Source organism: Erinaceus europaeus, chromosome 2, assembly GCF_950295315.1.
Source record: "Erinaceus europaeus chromosome 2, mEriEur2.1, whole genome shotgun sequence".
NCBI lineage: Eukaryota > Metazoa > Chordata > Mammalia > Eulipotyphla > Erinaceidae > Erinaceus > Erinaceus europaeus.
In genome coordinates this window covers 184,050,280-184,074,523 of record NC_080163.1, presented here as the reverse complement: position 1 = coordinate 184,074,523, position 24,244 = coordinate 184,050,280, and the positions used below count along the sequence as shown (strand labels likewise).

The window sequence follows — 24,244 nt, the reverse complement described above, 5'->3', positions numbered from 1 at the left end:
ACAGAGAGACATCTCCAACACTGCTTTGCCACTCACAAAGCTTTCCCCTTGCAGGTGGGGACTGGGGGCTCAAACCCTGGTCCTTGTGCATTGTAACATGTGCACTCAACCAGATGTGCCACCACCCAGTCCCTCTAACTTCTTTTTTTAATTTTTTAATATTTATTTATACCCTTTTGTTGCCCTTGTTGTTTTATTGTAGTTATTATTGTTGTTATCAATATAGTTGTTGGATAGGACAGAGCGAAATGCAGAGAGGAGGGGAAGATAGAGGGGGAAAGAAAGATACACCTGCAGACCTGCTTCACCACCTGTAAAGCAACTCCCCTGCATGTGGGGAGACAGGGTCTCGAATTGAGATCCTTATGCCGGTCCTTGCACTTTCCGCCACGTACGCTTAACCCGCTGTGCTACCGGCTGACTCCCCTAACTTCTTTTTAATGTGGTATTCAGAAGAAACTGGAGTCTCACATATGTGTTCTACTACTGAGTTACCTATACAATTCAACTTGCTATTTCCTTTTTTTTAAAAATTTTTTAAAATTATCTTTATTTATTTATTGGATAAAGACAGGTAGAAATCGAGAGAGAATGGGGTGATAGAGAGGGAGAGAGACAGAGACACCTGCAGCCCTGCTTTACCACTTGTGAAGCTTTCCCCCTGCAGGTGGGGACCAGGGGATCGAACCTGGGTCCTTGCGCATTGTAACATGTGCGCTCAACCAGGTGCGCCACCACCTGGCCCCAACTTGTTATTTCCTATTATGAGAGAAGCAAAGCACCACTCCGTCACCAAGGTGCTTGATGGCTGAGCAACGTCCTTAGCCTGAAAATCTGATACCCTGATGTTCCACCTGATGTGCTATTTCATTTGAAATAGGCATGGGATATGGCACTGTGGCTAGAGCACTGCACTTGCAAACATGAAGCCCCGATTTTTTATCCCAACATCATATTATGTCAGAGTGATGCTGTAGCTCTCTCCTCCCCAGTCTCTCATTAATAAATCTGTAAAGAATAGGTGTGCGGGGCCGGGTGGTGGCATACCTGGTGAGCGCACGTTACAATGCACAAGGAACTGAGTTCGAGCCCCTAGTTCCCACCTGTAAAGGGAAAAGCTTTGCGAGTGGTGAAGCAGGGCTGCAGGTGTCTCTCTCTCTACCCCCCCAAGATTTCTGGCTGTCTCTATCCAATAAATAACTTTAAAAGTGTGCCATCAAGCTAGCTCACCTGGATACTGTTCCTGCTTTGTCATGCATTGGCCCCAAGTTCATGCCTGACCCCATCACACCAGAGGAAGTTTTGGTGTTGTGCTATCTTTCCCTCACTTCCTCTTCCTCATAAAAAATGTTGGCTTAAAACAGTGAAATCCAACTAAAATAAATGAAAAAAAAAAAAAATCACTCTGAATGGGGGCTCGGTGCCTGCACTATGAATCCACTGCTCCTGAAGGCCATTTGTTCGTTGTTGTCATTGCTGTTGTTGTTGGATAGGACAGAAATGGAGAGAGGAGGGGAAGACAGAGAGGGGGAGAGAAAGATAGACACCTGCAGACCTGCTTCACCGCTTGTGATGTGACGCCCCCTACAGGTGTGGAGCTTGAACTGGGATCCTTGCGCTTCACACCATGTGCGCTTAACCCGCTGTGCTACTGCCTGAAGGCCCCTGAAACCTGTCTTACAGGTTAAGGTACGAATTTCACTTTATTTGCCCAGCCATCCAACTCTTATACATACACACAGAGTCTTAACATTTTTTCAACAAGTATTTATTAGGTGAGCTGTGGTTCAGGATCCCAGGATGGGGATCACCATGTGCCCAGATCCCCCTTCACCACCTGGGAAAAGGATAGAGGTCAGGACAGGTTGAGTAGAGCAAGTTCAGATCTTCCCCGGGAATGTGCCTTCTGCCCGTTGGTCGTCCCAGTTGGATACCTGTGGAAAGACAGTCAGTGTTACTCAACCTTCTCTGTGGGAAGCCAGACGAACAGACTTCTTCCCTCACTCTGCCCACAAGTTCAGATGTGTAATCAGTCAACAAGTTACCCCAATACCAGCAACAGTTCCAGGAACTGGGGTCCCAGAAAAATAAGAATCACTGTTCTGAATGAACTGATCCACTGAAGGAGGGGGAGGAATAACAGACAGAAAAGGCCCAATGTTGTTGCAGGCTTGTCTCTTCAGAGTGTAGCTTCTAGAACCCCAACCCTAGAATTAATATTCAGTGCTATCTTTCAAGGAAAGGATTACTAGTGAGCTCTGTGTATGGGGAAGGCAGGGGGGAGAAGAGGTTGACCTATACCCTGACATGCATGAATCTTTATGATAAAATGCCAAGAGCCAGGAAAAAACCAAAAAAACTCAAGTGCAAAACTGTGCCGAAATAAATATACAATCTTCTATCCATCACTGAGGAATGCATACATATAAAAATAGGAGGAGGGTCGGGGGAGACAGCAAAATGATTATGCAAAAAGATTTGTGTGCCTTAAGCTACTAGGTTCAATCCCCGGCACCATCATAAACCAGAGCTGAGCAGTGCTCTAATATAATAAAACAAAACAGGGGCTGGGTGGTGGTGCACCTGGTTGAACACACTTGTTACAATGCGCAAGGACCCAGGTTCAAGCCCCCGGTCCCCACCTGCAGAGGAAGAGCTTTGCAAGTGGTGAAGCAGAGCTACAGGTATCTCTGTCTCTCTCCTTCCCCCTTCCCAAAATGTTAAAGCACAATCTTCATCAAAAGTAAGACCGTCATTGGCGTATTGCACTAAAGTAAAAAACTCTGGGGTGGGGAGAATATAGGTCCAAGAAGGATGACAGAGGACCTAAAAGGGGTTGTACTGTTATATGGAAAATTGGGAAATGTTATGCATGTACAAACTATTGTATTTACTGTCAAATGCAAAACATTAACTCCCCAATAAAGAAATTAAAAAAAAAAAGAACATCTATAAACTTTTTTTTTCACTTTTTGTTGCCCTTGTTATTATTATCATTGTTGTTGTTGTCATTGTTGGATAACGACAACGTTGGATAGGACAGAGAGAAATGGAGAGAGGAGTGGAGGCAGAGAAGAGGAGAGAAAGATAGACACCTGCAGACCTGCTTCACCGCCTGTGAAGTGACTCCCCTGCAGGTGGGGAGCTGGGGCTCGAACTGGGATCCTTACGCGGGTCCTTGCGCTTCGCATCATGTGCGCTTAATCCACTGCGCTACTGCCCAACTCCCTAGCTATAAACTATTTTTATTTCACTACTTTTAAATATTTTATTTATTTATTGGGTAGAGACAGAGAGACATGGAGAGGGAAGAGAGAAATAGAGATACCTCAGCATTGCTTCATTGCTTATGAAGCTCCCCCCCTCAGTGGCAGGGACTAAGAAGCTTGAACTTGGGTCCTTGTGTATTATGTGTATACTGGGTGGCGGGTAGATAGCATAATGGTTATGCAAACAGATTCTCATGTCTGAGGCTCCGAAGGGCCAGGTTCAATCCCCGCATCACCGTAAGGCAGAGCTGAACAGTGCTCTGGTAAAAATAACAATAATAATAATGATGATGAGTTGGGTGGTTGGGTTAAGTGAATGTGGCGCAAAGCGCAAGGACCGGCATAAGGATCCCAGTTCGAGCCTCCAGCTCCCCACCTGCAGAGCCGCTTCATAAGCAGTAAAGCATGTCTTCAGGTGTCTCTCTTTCTCTCCTCTGTTTTCCCCTCCTCTCTGCATTTCTCTCTGTCCTATCTAACAACAATAACAACAATAAAAATCAAGGGCAATAAAAGGGAAAATAAACAAATATAAAAAAATAATAATGTACATGCTCAATAAGGTACAGCTACCACCTGACCCTGTAAACTATTAAAAATAATAATACAAATAAAGTACTGTAAGCACTGTCATAAGAACGGTTACAAGGCAGTGATAAGTCAGAGCATGTCACAGAACAGAATATATTATGTAAACCACTCTTGTGATATGTTACACTTATGATACACTTATATAGAAAAAGGGGACTTGGTTAACTGTAGTAACCTCAGGTGAAAGGGACCGGGAAGTTCAAGAGGTTTTATTTTATTTTATTTTTTAACACTGTACTACATATAAATATTTAAAAAATGAAGCTACTGGTTATAATGGTTATGCAAACAGACTCAAACCTGAGGCTCCATTAAGTCCCTGGTTCAATTCCCTGCACCACCACAAGCCAGAGCTGAGCAGTGCTCTGATAATAAATAAGTAAAATTAAGAAATGAAATTGGTGGGGAATGTTATGCATGTACAAACTATTGTACTTACTGTTGAATGTAAAACACTAATTCCCCAATTAAAAAAAAAATGAAATGAAATTGGGAGTCAGGCAGTGGCACAGCGGGTTAAGCACACGTGGCGCAAAGCGCAAGGACCGGCGTAAGGGTCTCAGTTCGAGCCCCTGGTTCCCCACCTGCAGGGGAGTCACTTCACAAGCGGTGAAGCAGGTCTGCAGGTGTCTATCTTTCTCTCCCCGTCTGTCTTCCCCTCCTCTCTCCATTTCTCTGTTTTGTCCAACAACAACGACAACAATAATAACTACAATAATAAACAAGGGCAACAAAAGGGAATAAAATTTTTTTTAATGAAATTGTCTAATCCTACCATATTTTAATATCTCTAAAATTAGCATGATTGTTAAATTCATTTCCAGCATATATATTTCTTGCAGTCAGTGAGGTCTTTAATTTGAAACAGCAGCTTACACCACAATACTAAAGCTTCCCTCAGCTCCAGCACTTCCATGAGGTAAGTGTGGGGTGGCGGGCAGGGCAGGCATGCACTCAAATCTGGGTCAGGTGAGCTACCCTGACAATCCCAAATAAGAGCAATTTAAAATTTAAATTATTTTTTAAAAATCACTTTATGGGCAAGGGAGATAGCAAAATGGCTATGCTAAGATTCTTCTTTTTCTTCTTTTTTTTTGTCTCCAGGGTTATTGCTGGGGCTCAATGACTGCACTACAAATCCACTGCTCCTAGAGGCCATTTCCCCCATTTTTTTGCCCTTGTTGTTGTCATTATTATTGTCGTCATTGCTATTGTTGTTGGACAGGACAGAGAGAAATTGAGAGGAGGGGAGACACAGGGAAAGACAGATACCTGCAGACCTGCTTTACTCGCCCCTGCAGGTGAGAAGACAGAGGCTCAAACCAGGATCCTCAAGCTGGTCCTTGCACTTTGCGCCATGTGCGCTTAAACTACTATGCTACTGCCCGATCCCCTATGCAAAAATCTTATGCCCGAGGCTCCAAAGTCCCAGGTTCAATCTCCACAGCACCATAAGCCAGAGCTGAGCAGTGCTCTGGCAAAAAAAATAAATTTATACTTTAAGTCCTGTACTCTACTAGATGAGTAACTGCCCAACCATCATAAATTCTTTTTTTTTTTACAACTTTTTTTTTTTTTTTTTTTTACCAGAGCACTGCTTAGCTCTGGCTGGTGGTGGTACGGGGGACTGAGCCTGGGACTTTGGTGGTGGTGCCGCCATAAGTTTGAGTGATTTCACCATTTGCAGGCCAACTTTTTCATTCTTTTAATTTACTATATATAGAGAGAAGAGACCACAGAACCTGTTGCCCCACCCCATCCTATGTGGTGCTGGAGCTTGAACCTAGGGTGCATGTGTAAAAAGCACATGCTAGGCCTGGTGAGCTATCTTTCAGTCACATAAAATATTTATAAAAAGGGGCTGGGCGGTGGTGCACCTGGTTGAGCCATGTTACAGGCACAAGGAACTGAGTTCGAGTCCCCAGTTCCCACCTGCAGGGGGAAGCTTTGAAAGTGGTGAAGCAGGGCTGCAGGTGTCTCTCTCACTCTCTATCTCCCACTTCCCTCTCGATTTCTGGCTGTCTCTACCCAATAAATAAAGGTAATTAAACAAAAAAACTTTATTAAAAACAAGCAAGTAAGCAAGCAAACAAACAAAAAACAGCAAGGAATAGGTGTGGAGACAGCACAGTGGTTATGCAAACTGATTCTCATGCCTGAGGCTCCCAGCTTCAATTCCCTTTATACCATAAGCCATAGCTGAGCAATGCTCTGGTAAAAATAATAAGTGAATAATAATTTAAAAAAGTGTGAAGGAAAGAAAAAAACTTGTACATAAATTCTGGGGACCAGGTGGTGGTGCAACTGGTTAAGTGCACGTTATAGTGCACAAGGGCCCAGGTTTAAGCCCCCGGTCCCCATCTGCAGGGGGAAAGCTTCATGAGTGGCGAAGCAGTGCTGAAGCGTCTCTGTTTCTCTCCCTTTCTTTTTCTCCTCTTCCCCTCATAATTTCTCTCTGGGGAGTTGGGTAGTAGCACAGCGGGTTAAGCGCACATGGTGCCAAGCTCAAGGACCGGGGTAAGGCTCTCCACCTGCAGGAGAGTCACTTCACAGGCGGTGAAGCAGGTCTGCAAATGTCTATCTTTCTCTCTCCGTCTTCCCCTCCTCTCTCCATTTCTCTCTGTCCTATCTAACAACGACGACATCAATAACAACAATAAAACAACAAGGGCAACAAAAGGGATAATAAATAAATTAAAAAATAACTTCTGTCTCTATTCAATAATAAATATATTAAAGAGAAAACAACAACAACAAAAAGTGTTATGGGAGGTGGCACAGTGGATAAAACACTGGACTTTAAAGTGTGAGGTCCCCAGTTCAATCCCCAGCAGCACATGTACCAGAGTAATGTCTGGTTCTTTCTCTCCTCTTTCTCATGAATAAATAAATAAATAAATAAATAAATAAAATCTTTTAAAAAAATTGGGCTGGGAGTCTGGCGGTAGTGCAGCAGATTAAGTGCATGTGGTGCGAAGTACAAGGACCGGCATAAGGATCCTGGTTCGAGTCTCCAGCTCCCCAACTGCAGAGAGGTCACTTCACAAGTGGTGAAGCCAGTCTGCAGGTGTCTGTCTTTCTCTCCCCCTCTCTGTCTTCCCCTCCTCTCTCCATTTCTCTCTGTCCTATCCAACAACAACAATATCAATAACAATAACTACAACAACAATAAAAAACAACAAGGGCAACAAAAGGAAAAATAAAAAATATATAAAATTAAAAAAAAAAAATTGGGGGTGGGTGGCCCAGGAAGTGGTGCAGAAGATAAAGCATTGGATTCTCAATCATGAGTTCCTGAGTTCGATACCCGGCAAAACATGTGCCAGAATTATGTCTGGTTCTCTGTCTCTCTCCTATCTAGCTCATTAATAAATAAACAAGTAAAATCTTAAAATAAATAAATTGGAAGTGGGGGGGGCTGGACAGTGGTACACCTACCTAGTTGAGTACACACATTACCAAGTGCAAGGGCTGGGGTTCAAGCCCCAAGGCCCCACATGCAGAAGGTTAAGTGAAGAGGGCTGTAGGTGTCTCTGTCTGCTCTCCCCTGTTCCCCTCTCAATTTCTCCCTGTCCTGTCAAATAGGAAAAAAAGAAAGAAACAAAAAAATGGCTGCTGGGAGTGGTGGATTTGTAGTACAGCCACCAAACTCCAGCAATAACTGTGGCGGGGGAAAATAAAAGTTAGTAACAGGTGCAAACACAGGACCAGGGACTCAGCACTCAGTATTTCTATAGTGCATGAGCAAGATGGATCTGGCAAAGAGACAGCCCTTGTCTCCTTAGCTGAGAGCCCCAACTGGCTGAACAGGGACATTGATGAAAGGAAAGGGAGATGATTCTAGGGGAAAAACAGCCACATTACATATTGATGCCTTATCCTTCCTCTTTCTCTCACAGACAGGCTCTCACTAAGTCACCACTCTCCTTAAGCCCACACCCCCACATCCCATGGGTCTCAGCAGGAGGTACATACCCAGGATATGGGGCAGAGGGACTTGTATACACGCTGGTACCACTGGCACACAGAGACATCACCCCCTTTAGCTGTCATTGCCTTCTCACAGCGATGGAAATCTGTGAAGAAAGGGACTCAGTCAAGATCAAGGCTGGAAAATATTTTTGAGCAAATTTAACAGAAACGCTTTTCACTTCACAACCATTTACACACACACACACACACACACACACACACACACACACCACAGAGAATGTACACCCTTAAAAGTTGTACTAAAAAGGGCTAGATATACCTCACCAAGAAAGTATAATATGGTCTTTATGCTTCACTATTCAAGTTCTAGAGAGGAGAATGATTATCTGGCTTGAATTTCATTATTGTTAAGAGTTATTTATTTACTTATTTAGAGATAGAACACAGTTCTGGCATATGTGGCACAGGGGTTGGGGTTGGGCAGGCAGGGTTGAACCTGGTTCTTCACAGAAACATACCTCATAAAAATAAATCAAGGACTGAGGGTAGATAGCATAATGGTTATGCAAACAGACTCACATGTCTGGAGCTCCAAAGTCCCAGGTTCAAGCTCCCATACCACCAGAAGCCAGAGCTGAGCAGTGCTCAGATAAAAACAAAACAAAACAAAACAAAACAAAAACACTGGGAGTCGGGCAGTAGTGCAGCCAGTTTTGTGCCAGGTGGCACAAAGTGCAAGGACTGGCCTAAGGATCCTGGTTCGAGTCCCAGCTCTTCACCTGCAGGGGAGTCGCTTCACAAGCGGTGAAGCAGGTCTGTAGGTGTCTATCTTTCTCTCCCCCTCTCTTGTCTTCCCCTCCCTCCTCTCTCCATTTCTTTCTGTCCTACCCAACAATGATGACAATAATAGCAACTACAACAATAAAAAACAATAAGGGCAACAAAAAGGAATAAAGAAATACCAAAAAATTTAAATTTAAAAATACATATTGAAAAAAAAAATCAAATTGGGGGTAGATAGAATAATGGTTATGCAAAGAGACTCTCATGCCTGAGGCTCCAAAGACCCAAGTTCAATCCCCCACACCACCATAAGCCAAAAACAGGGCAGTAATCTAAAGGGTGTCAGGGGAGAAAAGAAAAAGAAATCAATGGGAGTCGGGCTGTAGCGCAGCGGGTTAAGCGCAGGTGGCGCAAAGCACAAGGACCGGCATAAGGATCCCGGTTCGAACCCCGGCTCCCCACCTGCAGGGGAGTCGCTTCACAGGCGGTGAAGCAGGTCTGCAGGTGTCTATCTTTCTCTCCTCCTCTGTCTTCCCCTCCTCTCTCCATTTCTCTCTGTCCTATCCAACAACGACAACAACATTAATAACTACAACAATAAAACAACAAGGGCAACAAAAGGGAATAAATAAATAAAATAAATATTAAAAAAAAAGAAAGAAATCAATGTAGGAACCAAAGTTTGTGGTCCTGATCCAAAAGCATGAGGGACATGGGGCCTGGAGGTAGGATGTCCAGGACAGAAAGAGACAATCCCCAAAGAAGCAGGAGATGATCTGCCTGAGATAAGGAGCCAAGGGAGGGTCTGTACGAGCACACACTGCATACTGCCCTGCTTACCCAAGTAGTTCTGCCAGCAGTTCTTGGTTTGGTTCTGGTTGGGGAAACGGCTGTCAAATGGGGCAGTCTTATAATTCTTGATTTTGGTCTTGATGTCATCTCCCATGGCGCTGACTGGTGGAGACAAACAGCAGGTGTTGTCAGGTGCTCTAGAGGATCTGGATTCAGAGGTATCAGCGCCCCCACCCAGCACCCCCCCGGGGGAGGGCATGGACTGAAGAATGGACTGGGTGTTGACAAATCACCATCTTCCTCTCAAAATACACTCACAGAGGTGAGGGCAGGTGAAATTAACCCATTTAGGTTCAGAAGTCACAGAAGTAGAGACAGAAGTTTGGGAAGTGGGGGCACAACCCTTTAGAAAAGCAGGCTTTAGGAGCTGGGTGGTGGCACACCTGGTTGTATAAACATGTTGCAATGTGAAAGGACCCAGGTTCGAGACTAGGGTCCCCACTTGCAGGGGAAAAGTTTTACAAGTGAAGTAGTGCTACAGGTGTGTGTGTCTCTCTCTCACCCTATCTTCCCCTTCCCTTTCAATTTCTGGCTGTCCCTATCCAATAAACAAATAAAGTAAAATAATTAGGGAGTTGGTTGGTAGTGCAGCGGGTTAAGCACACAGTGGCGCAAAGCGCAAGGACCAGCATAAAGATCCTGGTTTGAGCCTTGGGCTCCCCACCTGCAGAGGAGTCGCTTCACAGGCTGTGAAGCAGCTCTGCAGGTGTCTATCTTTCTCTCCCCCTCTGTCTTCCCCTCCTCTCTCCATTTCTCTCCTATCCAACAACAATGACATCAATAATAAAACAAGGGCAACACAATTTATTTAATAAATATTTAAAAAAGCAAAGTTTTTTTTTTTTAATTGCTTATGGATCACAAAGAAAACCAGCTATACGGATTTACAGAGTAAAGAACAATTATGATTGTGGTCCGGGAGGTGGGGCAAAGGATAAAGCACTGGATTCTCAAGCATGAGGTCCCGAGTTCAATCCTCTGTAGCACATGTGCCAGAGTGATATCTAGTTCTTTCTCCTCTCTCCTATCTTTCTCATTAATAAATAAATAAATAAATAAATAAAATATTTTTAAAAAATAACAATTATGACTTGTGAGTAATGGTGTGTTAAGATGCTTTGTGATACCTGCAACCACAATGTGATTAAGATTTCTAACCCAGGGTTAGAAAAGATTCTGCTGGCAGGCTGGGAGTATGGATCGACCTGTCAACACCCATGTTCATCGGGGAAGCAATTACAGAAGCCAGACCTTCCACCTTCTGAATCTCATAATGACCCTGGGTCCATACTGCCAGAGGGATAAAGAATAGGAAAGCGATCAGGGGAGGGGATGGGATACGGAGATCTGGTGGTGGGAATTGTGTGGAGTTGTACCCCTCTTATCCTATGGTTTTGTCAGCGTTTCCTTTTTATTAATGTAAAGCTACGATTTTTTTCTTTTGTTTTATTATTGTTGGGGCTCGGTGCCTGCACTATGAATCCATTACTCCTGGAGGCTATTTTTTCCCTTTTGTTGCCTTTGTTGTTTATTGTTGTTGCTGCTGTCGTTGTTATTGGATAGGACAGAGAGAAATCGGGAGAGGAGGGGCAGACAGAGAGGGGAAGAGAAAGAGACACCTGCTTCACCGCCTGTGAAGTGACTCCCCTGCAGGTGGGGAGCTGAGGGCTCGATCCAGGATCCTTATGCCGATCCTTATGCTTTGCATCATGTGCGCTTAACCCGCTGCACTACCGCCCGCCCACCCCCCCGTGTTTCCTTTTTATTATTTTTTTAAAAAGAATCTGCTGTAATGTCTCTTATGGGGGGGGGGCAGGTTTCCACCAAGGAACGAGAAGCTGCCACTATTCTGGATAAGTTAGTGAGTCGCGGGCTTAGACAGAGGTGCACAGGCGGCCCCGGGCAGTGTCTGGGAGCAGTCGGGGGCGGGGGGCGGAGGATGCAGAACATCAGCGGCTGGGACTGACACGGTTTGAAGAGATCTGCCCAACTACCTCGGCCTGAGGGTGGGGTGGACCCCCAGGACGCTGCAGCCCCTCAAATGTTCAAGGGGGAGGAGGGGCCAGACACCAGCTTGGGCTGAAACCCAAGCAAGCCGAAGGAAGCCATAACTGCGCCTGGTGTTTAAAAGCACAACAATCCAAACTACCAAGTCCAAACCCGGGCCGCTGTGTAGCCTCAGCCAAGGGGTTAACATCTCTGAGCCTCGACGGCCTCACTGTCGAGGCATAATCACAGGCGCTACCTCACAGAGCTGGAGCGACAATGAAAAGATTCAGAATCAATCGCTTGGCATTAAGGAAAAGCAAGGATCGTCTACTATGGCTACTAACAACACAGACCCCAGGGCCCCCAAAAGCCCAACTCGCCTGCCGGAAACCTCACTCTACTTTCGGAGAACCTAGGATCCACTTTCTTGGTCCCACCAGATGGGGTCCCAGTTCCCGAGTCCCCGACACTCACCTAAAGTCAGTCCTGATGTGCTTCGCAGCTCAATGTGACCCTCAGCAAAGACAGCGGTGTCGAGCCGGAAGCGGAATAAAGTGGCCGGAAGTGAGAGGAGGCGGAGTACTGGTGAATTTCCTGTGGCTAGAACATCCGCTGGGAGGCGGTACCACCGAAGCCACTCGAGCTGCGCCCATTTACACAAGTCCTAATTTTCTATTGGTGTGAATGTCTGTCCATCATCATTCCCGGCTCAATCGTAGGCTTGCGTGGTAATTCGAAAGGTTCTGAGCTGGGACTTGGAAAGTCGGCTTGATGACAGGTTTTCAAGTTTTCCTTTTCTTTACCGAAATAATGGAGCTCTGGGCGGCAGGACTGGCTAGAGTGTGAGCCTGGGGGAAATGTGCTCCCAGGAAGTGCTCTTACTCATGCAAGTATAATTTATTGAATGCTTATGTTGTGCCATCTACTTTTTTTTTAAAGCCAGCTCTGGCTGATGGTGTTGGGGGGGATTGAATCTGGCACTTTCAGGCCTCAGGCTTGAGAGTCTCTTTGCATAACCATCATGCTATCTACCCACCGCCTTTTTTTTTTTTTTTGTCTCCAGGGTTATCTTTGGGGATCGTTGCCTGCACTAGAAATCCACTGCTCCTGGAGGCCATTTTTTCCACTTTTTATTGGATAGCACAGAGAGAAATTGAGAGAGGAGGAGAGAAAGAGACACCTGAAGACCTTCACAAGACCGCTTGTGAAGCTTCCCCCTTGTATGTGGGGTGCTGGGGACTCAAACTGTGATCCTTGCACTATGTGCGCTAACCTGGTGCACTACCACCCGGCCCCCGCCAGTTACTTTTATAAGGGTTGAATAGTATCACTGAACAAAACATAAAACTCTGCACTCCTGTTGTGATTATTATAGGGTCAGCTATAGGGGGTTGTGCCATACCAGCCCCTAGATAAATGCTTTCATCCTACCTCCAGAGCAACCCACATTCAGTATTGGACACAAGGCCAGACCTAACATGCTCAGGGGCCTCCAGTACAACCTGTGTTCATCAGCATTTGCCTATCTGTCTACATGCCTGCTTTCACCCTCTTCAATGAGATCTTCCTAAAAGTCCAAGTCCCTCCCCTGCTTAACCTCTCCCTGGCTCCTCTAGTTCCCTGCAAGCAAAATCCAGGCTTCTTACCATAGTCCATGGGTTTGATCAACTGATCCGTGGGTCCCTTTCCAGTCACAGTGCTTGACTGAGTTCATTGGGCAGTGCTGTTAAGACCAACTGCTAGGCCTTTGCTCGCGCCGAGTTTTCTTCCTGGGGTATGCCTTGCGTACCTGATTTCTGGGATAATTTTTTCCCTCCAAGAAGCATTCCTTTATTATTATTATTATTTATTTTAAAGCTTTTTTTTTTAAAGGTTTTATTTATTTATTAATTAGAAAGATAGGAGGAGAGAGAGAAAGAACCAGACATCACTCTGGTACATGTGCTGCTGGGGATCAAACTCAGGACCTCATGCTTGAGAGTCCAATGCCTTATTCACTGTACCACCTCCCAGATCACAAGAAGCATTCCTTGATTCCCCACTCCCACCTCAATCCAGGCTTTTAAAAAAAATTATTTATTTTCCCTTTTGTTGCCCTTGTTTTTTATAGTTGTTGTAGTTATTATTGTTGTTGTTATTGATGCTGTTGTTGTTAGGATAGAAGTGGAAATAGGAAGACAGAGAGGGGTAGAGAAAGAGACACCTATAGACCTGCTTCACCACCAGCAGGTGGGGAGCCGGGGGCTCGAACCGGGATCCTTACCCTGGTCCTTGTGCTTCGTGCCACATGCACTTAACCTGCTGCACTACCACCCAATTCCCCTCCCTTTTAAAAAAAAGTTTATTTATTCCCTTTTATTGGCCTTATTGTTGTAGTTATTATTGATGTCGTTGTTGTTGGATAGGACAGAGAGAAATGGAGAGAGAAGGGGAAGACAGAGGGGGAGAGAAAGACAGACACCTGCAGACCTGCTTCACCACATGTGAAGCGACTCCCCTGCAGGTGGGGAGGGGGGGGGGGGCGGGCTTGAACCGGGATCCTTCAGCGGGTTCTTGTACTTTGCGGCACATGCGCTTAACCTGCTGGCTACCGCCCAACTCCCTCCAGGCTCCTTTTATATCCCTCCCACGCCCTGGTCCGTCTCTCTGCTAACCTCGACCACTCAGTGCTGTCCCTATTGTTCTGTGTTCCTACTGAGCTGAACTGTGAGCTCCTAAAGACAGGATCCAGAATTATTTTGATCACTGCTGAATCCCCAGCATCAATGACCCAAGAGATGGGTCACTGGTGGAGTGGAGCACACAGCATAGTGGCTATACTAAAAGACTTTCATGCTTGAGGCTCAGAGGTCCAGGTTTAATTCTCCAGCACTACCAAAAGTGAGAGCTGGGACACGGAAAATAGCATAATGGTTATGCAAACACACTTATGCTTGAGGCTCCAAAGGCCTAGGTTTGATCCCCTGTACCACCATAAGCCAGAGTTGAGCAGTGCTCTGGTGTGTCTCTCTCTCTGCATCTCTCTCAAAAATAAAATATCAGGGAGTTGGGCGGTAGCGCAGCAGGATAATTGCATGTGGTGCAAAGCACAAGGACCAGGGTAAGGATCCCAGTTTGAGCCCCCAGCTCCCCACCTGCAGGGGAGTCACTTCACAAGTGGTGAAGCAGGTCTGCAGGTGTCTGTCTTTCTCCCCCCCGCCCCCGTCTTCCCCTCCTCTCTCCATTTCTCTCTGTCCAATCCAACAATGATGACATCAGTAGCAATCATAATAATAACTACAATAAAAACAACAAAGGCAACAAAAATATTTTTTTAAAAAGTGAGAGCTGAGCACCTGCTTAAGTGCAGGTGTTACCATGCACAAGGACCCATACTCAAGTTCCCAGTCTCCACCTTCAGGAGGAAAGCTTCACAAGTGGTAAAGAGGTGCTGCAGCGGGTGTGTCTTCTCTTTCTCTCTCTCTCTCTCTCTCTCTCTCTCTCTTTTTTTTTTTACCAGAGCACTGTTCAACTCTGGCTTATGGTGATGCAGGGGACTGATCCCGGGACTTTGGAGCCTCAGGCATGACAGTCTCTTTGCATAACCATGATGCTATCTACCCTCCACCCTCTCAATCCCTCTTCCCTCTTAATTTCTCTCTATCCTATGAAATAAAAAAAATAAAAAAGAGGGAGCCAGGCGGTATCGAGGCGGGTTAAGCACATATGACACAAACAGCAAGGGTTGGCATAAGGATCCTGGTTCGAACCCCTGACACCTCACCTGCAGGGTGAAGCAGGTCTGCAGGTGTCTATCTTTCTCTCCTCCTCTCTGTCTTCCCCTCCTTTCTCGATTTCTCTCTGTCCTATCCAACAACAGCAGCAATAATAATAATAAAACAGAGAGGGTGGGGGTATAGCATAATGGTTACGCAAAGAGACTTTCATGCCTGAGGCTCTCAAGTCCAGGTTCAGTCCCCCACACAACCATAAACCAGAGCTGAGCAGTGCTCTGGTTAAAATAAAAAATTTAAAAAAAAGAAAAAAGCGGAGAGGAGGAAAGAAATGTGCTACTCATTAGACTTTTATTTATTTATTTATTTACCAGAGAATTGCTCAGCTCTGGTTTATAGTGGTGCTGGGGATTGAATTTGGGATTTTGGAACCACAGGAATGAAAGTATTTTGCATAACCATTATGCTGTCTTCCCAGCCCTCAGTAGATTCTTGAGGGTCTCAAAAGTTCCCAGAATGGGGTGGCTTCTCTCTTTTTGATATTCTTTCCCTCCTCCCTCCATTTCTTTCTCCTTACTTTACTAGCGAGAGACGGGAACAATGCAGTCATATATACAATGCCTGGGATCAAACTAAGTCTCGCTCAGCTCATACAATTCCAACCTCCCCTGTCTGAGCACCCATATGACCACTGACAAGTCCTAGCACAGGGGAGGCACGCAGTTGGCCCTATAGAGACCCGCAAAAGGACTCTCACTCAACTGCCTATGGGCTCACCCAGCATGGGGGTGGGGGTGCTAATGTATAATGTGGGTGTAGGCTTCCCACCCAGTATGTGTGGGAAGGATGAAACAACGCAGCACGGGTATGACAAGCTCTTTTTATTGGGTGGGTGCGCCCGATCCGCCTGCTGCCCGGTCGGGACACGCCAGGCCAGGCACTCGGCCCCCGAAGCGGTAAGTGTATTTGCGTCCGCCGCTCTTGAGCACGATGTCTCGTCGGTAGTAGTAGCGCAGGCCCCGGCTCAGCTTCTCGTAATTCATGCCCGGCTTCCTCTTGCGCTCGCCCCACAGCCGCGCGACCTAGGACCCAGGCAGGACTCAGTACCGGGACCCGCGGGGCGGGGCGGGGCGGGGCGCGGGTTTGGATCCGATCTCAACTAGGCTGAGATGAGTTGACTGGGGACGTGAGGCTGAGGGCGGGGTGGAGGGCTAGCTGAGCCAACAGCGAGGCGGGTCTGAACCCTAGGAGGCTGGGGCCGGGATAGGCGGGGCCAGGGTGCTGCCCCACCTCTTTGGGGTCGCACAGCTGGAACTCTCCGCTATTCCCTGTCCAGCGGATGCAGCTGCTTCGCGCCCCATCTTGGAGCAGCTCCAGGAGAAACTGCCACAGCTGGATGGGACCTGCGGTGTGAAGGCGGGGGTTAACCAAGGCCTCCTGGCCTCAGCTACGTCTCCTTGTCTGACCAGGAGACCGGATCCCCAAGCCTGCAAGATCCAAGAGACTAAGGAATCTGGATCCCCTCTCCTTAGGGATAAGAGAGGCTGGAACCATCACCCCCACCATCTCAGAGATTTAGGAGTTTGACAGCCCCACCTCGAAGACCCGGACCCTGCGGACCCTTATTTCCTTCCTCATATAATCCAAGAGTCTGGGTGCCTGTCCCTTGCTCCATAGAGACTGTCAGTGTCTTAGTTTTCTGCGCCCGCTCAGTGCAATCATTTTACTTATTTATTGGATAGAGACCGAGAGGAATCGACGGGGGAAGGAGTGGTAGGGAGAGAGAAAAAGAGAAACCCCTGCAGCTACTGTTTGACGATCATGAGGCTGCTCCCTTGTAGGTAGGAGCCGAGGGCTTGAACCTCGGTCCTTGCACCAAATGTGCTCTACTGGGTGTGCCTCTGCCCGGCCCCAGCCCCGCCTCTTTAGAGTCTCTTCAGGAGCATTTCTCACCTCGGTGGTTAGTTCTGGGATAACGAGGCAAGGTTGCGCGGTCGGAGTGCCGGGTGGATTGGGAGGAAGCGGTGAGGTCTGACCGCTGGTGCTCCTTAGACGAGGTGGTGGAATCCGCGTGCAGTCCCGAGTCCCAGGAGGTGGCCCAGCTCGAGCCGGCGGGCCCGACCCCCCACGAAATGGTACAGTCCGCCCGCGGCTCCGCACCCCCAGCCCCGCCCCAGCTGGTGACGCCCTCAGAACAGTCCCAGCTGCTGCAATGCGCGGCGATCTGAGCTGGCGACCAGGGCTCACTCCCTCCCGCCCAGGCGGTGCAGTTCTGGCCCGATGGCGCTTCGGAACCAGCGAAGGGGGCGGCCCCGAGGGCCTGCGCGAAGCCGCTCCAGGGCGCTGGATCTGTGCAGTCTCCCCACCACGGGAGCGCCTGAGAAGCGGGATCTGGGAGCAGAAACAGATGCCGAGTGAGGGGGTACCCAGTGCTTGAGGTCCTGCGACCTGTTGGGGGGTCCTAAAAGTTTAATCTCTGTCCTTGCGCCCAGGGCTTTACCTTGGATCCAGGTTCCTTGGCATTTTAATTACTTAATTTTTTTACCAGAGCACTGTTCAGCTGGTGGTGTGGGGGGATTGAAACTGGGGCCTTGGAGCCTCTGCCAGCAAAGTGTCTTCGCATATAACCATTATGCTATCCCCCCCACCTTGGCTCCTTGCGAACATCCTAGCCTCCTCCTTTCCAGCCTCCAGCCACAGTGGGGTACCCCGGCCCCCTCCGCCTTCCCGAAAACTCACCTGCCCCCTTCGAAGCCTCTGGGTGTGGCGAAGCGGAGCCCCAGTCCAGCTGTGGGAACCCTGCGAGGGGTGAGAAGTTACCTGAGTGTAGGGTGAACGCAATGACACTCTTCAAACACCTTCCTCCAAGGTCGCTTTGATTTATTAGGGACGACGAGGCCCCTAATTCAGAAGTAGCTTAGCACCTTGGCCCCCTGCTCTTTCAGCCAGCTCCCCTTTCTCCCCCAGTTCCCAGGGCCCCACCCCAAGTCACCTTCCCAGCATGTCTCTGTCGTCAGTGTGTCCCCTTGGAGTGCCAGGTCCGGGTAATAGAAAGCAGGTTCTGTCCCTTCTGCAGGACAGAAGGATTTTATGGCTTGGGGTCAACAGAGACACCCCCTCTGGCATCCTTACCCCACCCTAAAGCTTTGGCAACATACCCAGCCCTGACAGCCTGGTGCCCTGGGGCACTTCCTGTGGTGGTGCTTCATCCCAGTTCCACTGGTCCATGGACGCTCCTTGTGTATGAATATTCTGGAGAGGGGGAAGTGAGTTGGGGACTCTTAGGGATCACGGAGTCAGAGCTTCAGCACTTGCTTTCCTTAGACCCCAGGGGTCCAGACCTCTGCTATCTCCCTCCCTTCTTCTCAGGACCCCTGGACTCTAGCCTCCAGCACCCTAGCCTCAGACCCAGGTCCCCAGAGAGTCCCCAGTTTCTGCCTCACCTCTGGCGAGTCCCTCTGTCTCCAAGCGGGGGTCTCAGGGTCTCAGGCCCATTTCATACCGTGCACCCCCCCCCCCGCGCGCCTGGCCAGGGGGGTAATTTTCCGAGACGTCAGAGCTGGGGTCGCAGCTGGGGTCGAGTTGCAGGGGCCGGGGCGGGGCTGAGCTACCCCCACCCCTCTCACGTATAGGGATGGCCAGTGACCTCCTCGTAACTGGGGCTGCACTGCGCAGGGGTGGCTTGGACTTAGGCAGAAAGAATGTTGGGGAGCAGCTGGCTGGGGATGCAAATTTAATATGTTTACAGGGTGATAAGGGCCTGGCAGGAGGCTTGGTGGACACATCCCCTCCATCTTGGGGACTTGATCCTGCGACAAGGGGGTGGGTGGGGGAGGGCTTGGGGTCAGCGGGGCTGCACCAGGCTTATCTGCAACAGGAAGGGGGATTTCCGGCCAGACCTCTGCTCAGGAGACGTCACAAATCCACGACTGTGGGGGTGTGTATGTGTGTGTGACCGTGGATTCCAGATCAGGCCGAGTTCTCCCCTTTCATGAGGATGTTCTGGAGCTGCGCCCCTAGAGTGTCAATCTTGATGGCATTAACAACAGTAGAAATAACAGCTCCCATTTCTTGAAGGCTGGGTTTAGTGGGTCTTCCTTTAACCCCTTGGTGAGTTGGGAAACTCCTCTTAGCCCATTTCAAGAAAGGACTGTGAGACAGGCTTCATTCCACTACTTTTCATCTGCAGCCTATGCCCTCCCATGCTGTAATAGTGGAACAAATGGGAAGATTTGAGAATGAATGCAGTATTGCTAATGGAATAGTATTGATTTGGGGGGACAATATAAATGATGTCTCTCTAAAGAAATGAACATAGGGGGCCTGGTAATGATGCATCTCATTGAGCCCACACATTACCTGGGAACCCCAGTCCCCATCTGCAGGGGGGAAGCTTCATGAGTGGTAAAGCAGTGCTACAGTTGTCTATCTTTCTTGCTCCCTTTTCTCTTCTCAGTTTCTCTCTGTCTTTATCTAGATATATATATATATATGGGGATTGGTGGTGGCGAACCTAGTTGAGATGCTACCGTGAGCAAGAACCTTGGTTCAAGGCCTTGTTCCCCACCTGCAGGGGGAGAATAAGCTGTGAAGCAGGGCTGCAGGTATTCCTCTCTCTCTCTCTCTCCCCCCTCTGTCTCATTTCTGTCCCTTCCCTCTCAATTTCTCTCTGTCTCTATCCCAATAAATAAATTAATTAATTAATTAAGAGGGAAAAACCAGAAATATTCAGGTGCTGTGATATCTGTAACTTGCTTTGGGTAATTCAGCAAAAAGAAACAGCAGCCCCTGGGAGGGGGAGGGGGGCACAGTGGATAAAGCTTTAGGCTCTCAAGCGTGAGGTTCTAAGTTCAATCCTAGTCATTGTATGTGCCAAAGTGATGCTTTGGTTCTCTTATCAACTCTTCCTCTTTCATTAATAAGTCTTTAAAAGGGGGGGCAGGCAGTGCTTAAGGACCCAGGTTCAAGCCCCTGGTCCCTACCTGCAGGGGGAAAGCTTCATAAGTGGTTCCTGTCACTGCCCCTCTCAAATGAATAAATACATCTGTAAAAAAATTCTTGGGACCGGGTGGTAGCACACCTGGTTGAGTGCACGTTACAGTGCACAAAGACCCGGGTTCGAGCCCCTAGTCCCCACCTGAAAGGGGAAAGCTTTGCAAGTGGTGAAGCAGGGCTACAGGTGTCTCTCTGTCTCTCTCCCTTCCTGTCACCCCCTTCCTTCTCAGTTTCTGGCTGTCCCTATCCAATAAATGAAAAAAGCAAAAAAAAAAAAAAAATTCTCTACAGGGCTGAGGAATGGTGCAAACATTGCAATGTGCCAAGGACCCAGATTTGAATCTCCTGCTCCCCATCTGCAGGGGGAAACTTCACAAGCAGTGAAGCAGGTGTCTCTCTTTCTCTATCCCTCTCTAACTCCCCTCCTTTCTGTGTCTTATCAAATGAAATGGGGGGGGGAGGAAAAAAGTAAAATATGGCCTCTGAGAGCAGTAGATTCATCATGCAGGCAATGAACCCTAGTGATAACACTAATGGCGATTAAAAAATGTAATTAAATTATATATATTGGCTTGGGAGATAGCATAGAGGTTATGAAAAAGCCTTTCATGCCTGAGGCTCTGAGGTCCCGGGTTTGGTCCCCATCACCATAAAGCAGAGCTGAGTAGTGCTCTTATTTCTTTCTGTATTTCCCATTAAAATAAAATAAGTATACATAGTTTTAATTATTTCTTTAAAATGGGCACTTCCCAATATTGGCTCAGCCTGATCAATTACCACTTGCCATTGGTGACAGGGGTGGGTGTGAGAAGTGGTCTTTTGTCTGTTACAGAGGGAAGATGGACTTCCAGGAGAGTCACTTACCAGGTCTCACAGTGGGTTGGAATGCATCAGACCTGTGTCCAGTGAGGTCTTGTTGTCACTCACTCTATCCTGAGAAGTCTCAGTTCCTCACATTTATTTCCTTACCTATCTTCTCTCCTCACCTCCCTTTCCATGTACTGCCTTTTAAAAAAATAAATAAATCCTGGTTCGAACCCCGGCTCCCCACCTGCAGGGGAGTCTCTTCACAGGTGGTGAAGCAGGTCTGCAGGTGTCTATCTTTCTCTCCTCCTCTCTGTCTTCCCCTCCTCTCTCCGTTTCTCTCTGTCCTATCCAACAACGACGACAACAACAATAATAACTACAACAATAAAACAACAAGGGCAACAAAAGGGAATAAATAAATAAAATAAAATATTTAAAAATAAATAAAAATAAATAAATAATTTACTAGTGGGGGTTGTATTGTTATATGGGAAACTGGGGAATGTTATGCATGTACAAACTATTGTACTTACTGTTGAATGTAGACCATTAATTCCCCAATAAAAAAAATTCTATGATTCATAAAGAAAAAAAAAACAGCATCCAAAACAAAAAGAAAAGAAAAGAAAAAAATTAATTTATTCATTAACATGAGAAAGAAGGACAGAGAGAAAGAGAACCAGAGCATCACCCTGGCTCAGTTGATGTGGGGGATCAAACTCTGGAACCTCAAACTCCTAAGCCAAACACTCCAGCCACTACACCAGCTCCCTTTTGGTTCACCCACTGTACTACCTTTGATTTTTTTTTTCAATTTTTTTTATTATCTTTATTTATTTATTGGATAGAGACAGCCAGAAATCAAGAGGGATGGTGGGACAGAGAGGAAGAGAGACAAAGAGACATCTGCAGCACTGCTCCACTACTCATAAAGTTTTCCCCTGCAGGTGTGGTCTGGGGACTCGAATCCGGGTCCTTGCACATTGCAACATGTGCGCTCAACCAGGTGCGCCACCACCCCGCCCCTTGACTCTTATTTTCTAATTAAAAAAATTATTTTTTCTTTAATTATCACCAGGGTTAGCACTGAGGTTCAGTGCCGACACTACTAATTCACTGCTTCAGGCAGCTGTTTTTTCCCCTTTTTTTGAAAGATTTGTCTATTTATTTTAAAATTTATTTATTTTCACTTTTGTTGCCCTTGTTGTTTTTTTTATTATTGTTGTAGTTATTATTGTTGTTGTTATTGATGGCATCACTGTTGGATAGGACAGAGAGAAATGGAGAGAGGAGGGGAAGACAAAGAGGAGAGAGAAAGACAGACACCTGCAGACCTGCTTCACCGCCTGTGAAGTGAAACCCCTGCAGGTGGGGAGCCGGGCCATTGAGAGGGTTGGGGGAGATAGAAAGGAAAAGAGTAAGACAGACACCTACAGACCTGTTTCACCTCCTGTGAAGCATCTCCCTGCAGGAGGGGAGTCAGGGCTCCAACCTGGGACCTTGTCCATGGTAATATGTGCACCACTACCTGGCCCCCTGCCCTTAATTCTTTCTTTTTTAAATTTTTATTTATTTACTTATTTTTATTGGAGACAGAGGGATGCATTGGATCGACCTTCCCGTGGTGCATCCCGTGAGTACCCATTCATTGGGGAGACTGACGATCCTTCCTAGCCGACTGAATCCACATGGATCCCAGTCACTTTCAAAGCCAGCAACAAGCAGCTCCTGACAGCTTTCAACCTGACGCTGTTGACTGGCTACGGAAGAAGGGCAAACGCTAGAAGAAGAAGAATTGGAGACAGAAATTGAAGGGGAGGGGGAGATAGAGAGAGAAAGAGATAGAGAAACTCCTGTAATTCTGCTTCACCACTTGTGAAGCTTTTCCCCTGCAGGTGGGGAGACCAGGGACTTGAACCTGGGTCCTTGCACACTGTAATGTATGTGCTTAATCAGATGTGCCACCACCGGGCCTCCCCTGCCCTTGACTCTTCATTCTCATCTCATCTTTCTGCCTCACTCCCCATCTCTATCTCTGTCGATCAATCCTATGATCTTTCCCTGTCCTTAGGAGAACTTAAATGCACACATCCAAAAGGTTTTGGGGTTGACCAAATGGCTCACTTGGATAGTGCGCTGCTTTGCCGTATATGAGGCAGGTTTGAGCCCAGTCCCCATGGCAATTAGAAGAAGCTTTGGTACTGTGATCTTTTTCACTCTCTCTGCCTATCTTTAAAAACAAACAAACAAACAAAAAAACCCGCCTTTTTTGAGACTGGAACTTGTATGTATGAGGTACCAAGTTTGATTCCTGACACTACATATGCCAGAGTAATGCTCTTTCTTTCTTCCTGTCTTAAATAAATAAGACCTTTTTTTTTTTTTTAACCCTATTTCCTTTAACCGTTCTTTCTCATCTCCCATTTCTGCAGTGAGGAGGGAGTCCAAAGAGAGGTGGGTCAGTGGGGGTGAGGGTAGAGGTTGAGGACTCTGGGGGCTGGGTGGTCCAACCCAGGTGGCAGGGGGCTGAAGGGCACTTCCTGCCAGGGAGGGAGGCACTCTCGCCTCTGACCAGACTGGAAAATGTGACGTCAGAAAGGGGCTGTTAAGGGAGGAAGTAGGGGAGGAAATTTGACACCTTCCTGGGTCTTGGCATTGTTTTCCTCTCTAACCTCCAAACCCCTACAGTCCTTTACATCTTGCCCCCTCCCATCTAGGGTCCTGATAGTTGTCTCTGGGAGACACTCACCTCCTGTCCTGGCTGGAACAATGCAGCCTCCCTCCTCTGCCAGGCGTCTGCCCCAGTCTCATTCCTGCCCTGCAGCCCACAGCATGGTAGACTCAGGGCTCTTTCTAAAGTGCAAATTGGTATTCCCAGGCCCTTGCTTGAACTTGGGCTCAGCTTCAGAGGGTATCCAGGTGTCACTGTGAAGTCTAGGTTCTTTTTCTGGCACTCAAGATCCTGCAGGGATGGACACTCCTCCACACAGGCAGACAAGCTTGGCACTAGGAAGATAAGGATAGGAGCGACCTATAGAGGCAGAGGAGAAACAGAGACTCAAACAGGCAGGGACACTTAGAAAGAAGCAGGAGTACTCACAGAGGAAAGAAGAAGAAACCTAAAGAGACATTCAGACTCACAAAGACATAGCAAGAGGGGCTCCCGGTAGAGAGGGGTAGAGGGGGAATTGGGGTCCGGGAGCAGGATGGTGGAAAAGACCCTAGGTTGGGGTTGAGATGTTTTGTAGACATCTATCATAGGGATGTGCCAAATTATAGCCATGTGTCAACAACAGTACTGTAATCTAGTAAGAG

The 24,244-nt window shown here is 47.3% G+C and overlaps 2 protein-coding genes across 2 annotated transcripts; both read right to left on the bottom strand.

Moving 5' to 3' along the window:
- Positions 1 to 1,746: 1,746 nt before the first annotated feature.
- On the bottom strand, positions 1,747 to 12,027 carry LOC107523385 (cytochrome c oxidase subunit 6B1). The gene is made up of 4 exons (XM_060185761.1): positions 11,889 to 12,027; positions 9,414 to 9,527; positions 7,833 to 7,933; positions 1,747 to 1,934 (listed from the first exon to the last, which is right to left on the bottom strand). The coding sequence occupies exons 2-4, from the start codon at positions 9,517 to 9,519 to the stop codon at positions 1,881 to 1,883; spliced, it is 261 nt and encodes an 86-aa protein (XP_060041744.1). The 5' UTR covers positions 9,520 to 9,527; positions 11,889 to 12,027; the 3' UTR covers positions 1,747 to 1,880.
- A 3,964-nt stretch (positions 12,028 to 15,991) lies between these two features.
- On the bottom strand, positions 15,992 to 18,355 carry ETV2 (ETS variant transcription factor 2). The gene is given in 6 exon segments (XM_060185760.1): positions 15,992 to 16,209; positions 16,418 to 16,530; positions 17,081 to 17,518; positions 17,867 to 17,947; positions 18,120 to 18,268; positions 18,270 to 18,355. Coding segments are annotated over 6 exon segments (1,068 nt in total). The 3' UTR covers positions 15,992 to 16,008.
- Between the last annotated feature and the right edge of the window lie 5,889 nt (positions 18,356 to 24,244).

Bases quoted from the DNA above. Each gene is read 5' to 3' on its own strand.
- LOC107523385 (XM_060185761.1), bottom strand. From the start codon at position 9,519: ATGGGAGATGACATCAAGACCAAAATCAAGAATTATAAGACTGCCCCA. The intron at 7,934-9,413 runs GTAAGCAGGGCA...CTTTCTTCACAG, and splicing joins CTGCTGGCAGAACTACTTGG to ATTTCCATCGCTGTGAGAAG. The intron at 1,935-7,832 runs GTATGTACCTCC...GTCTTTCCACAG, and splicing joins CCCTCTGCCCCATATCCTGG to GTATCCAACTGGGACGACCA.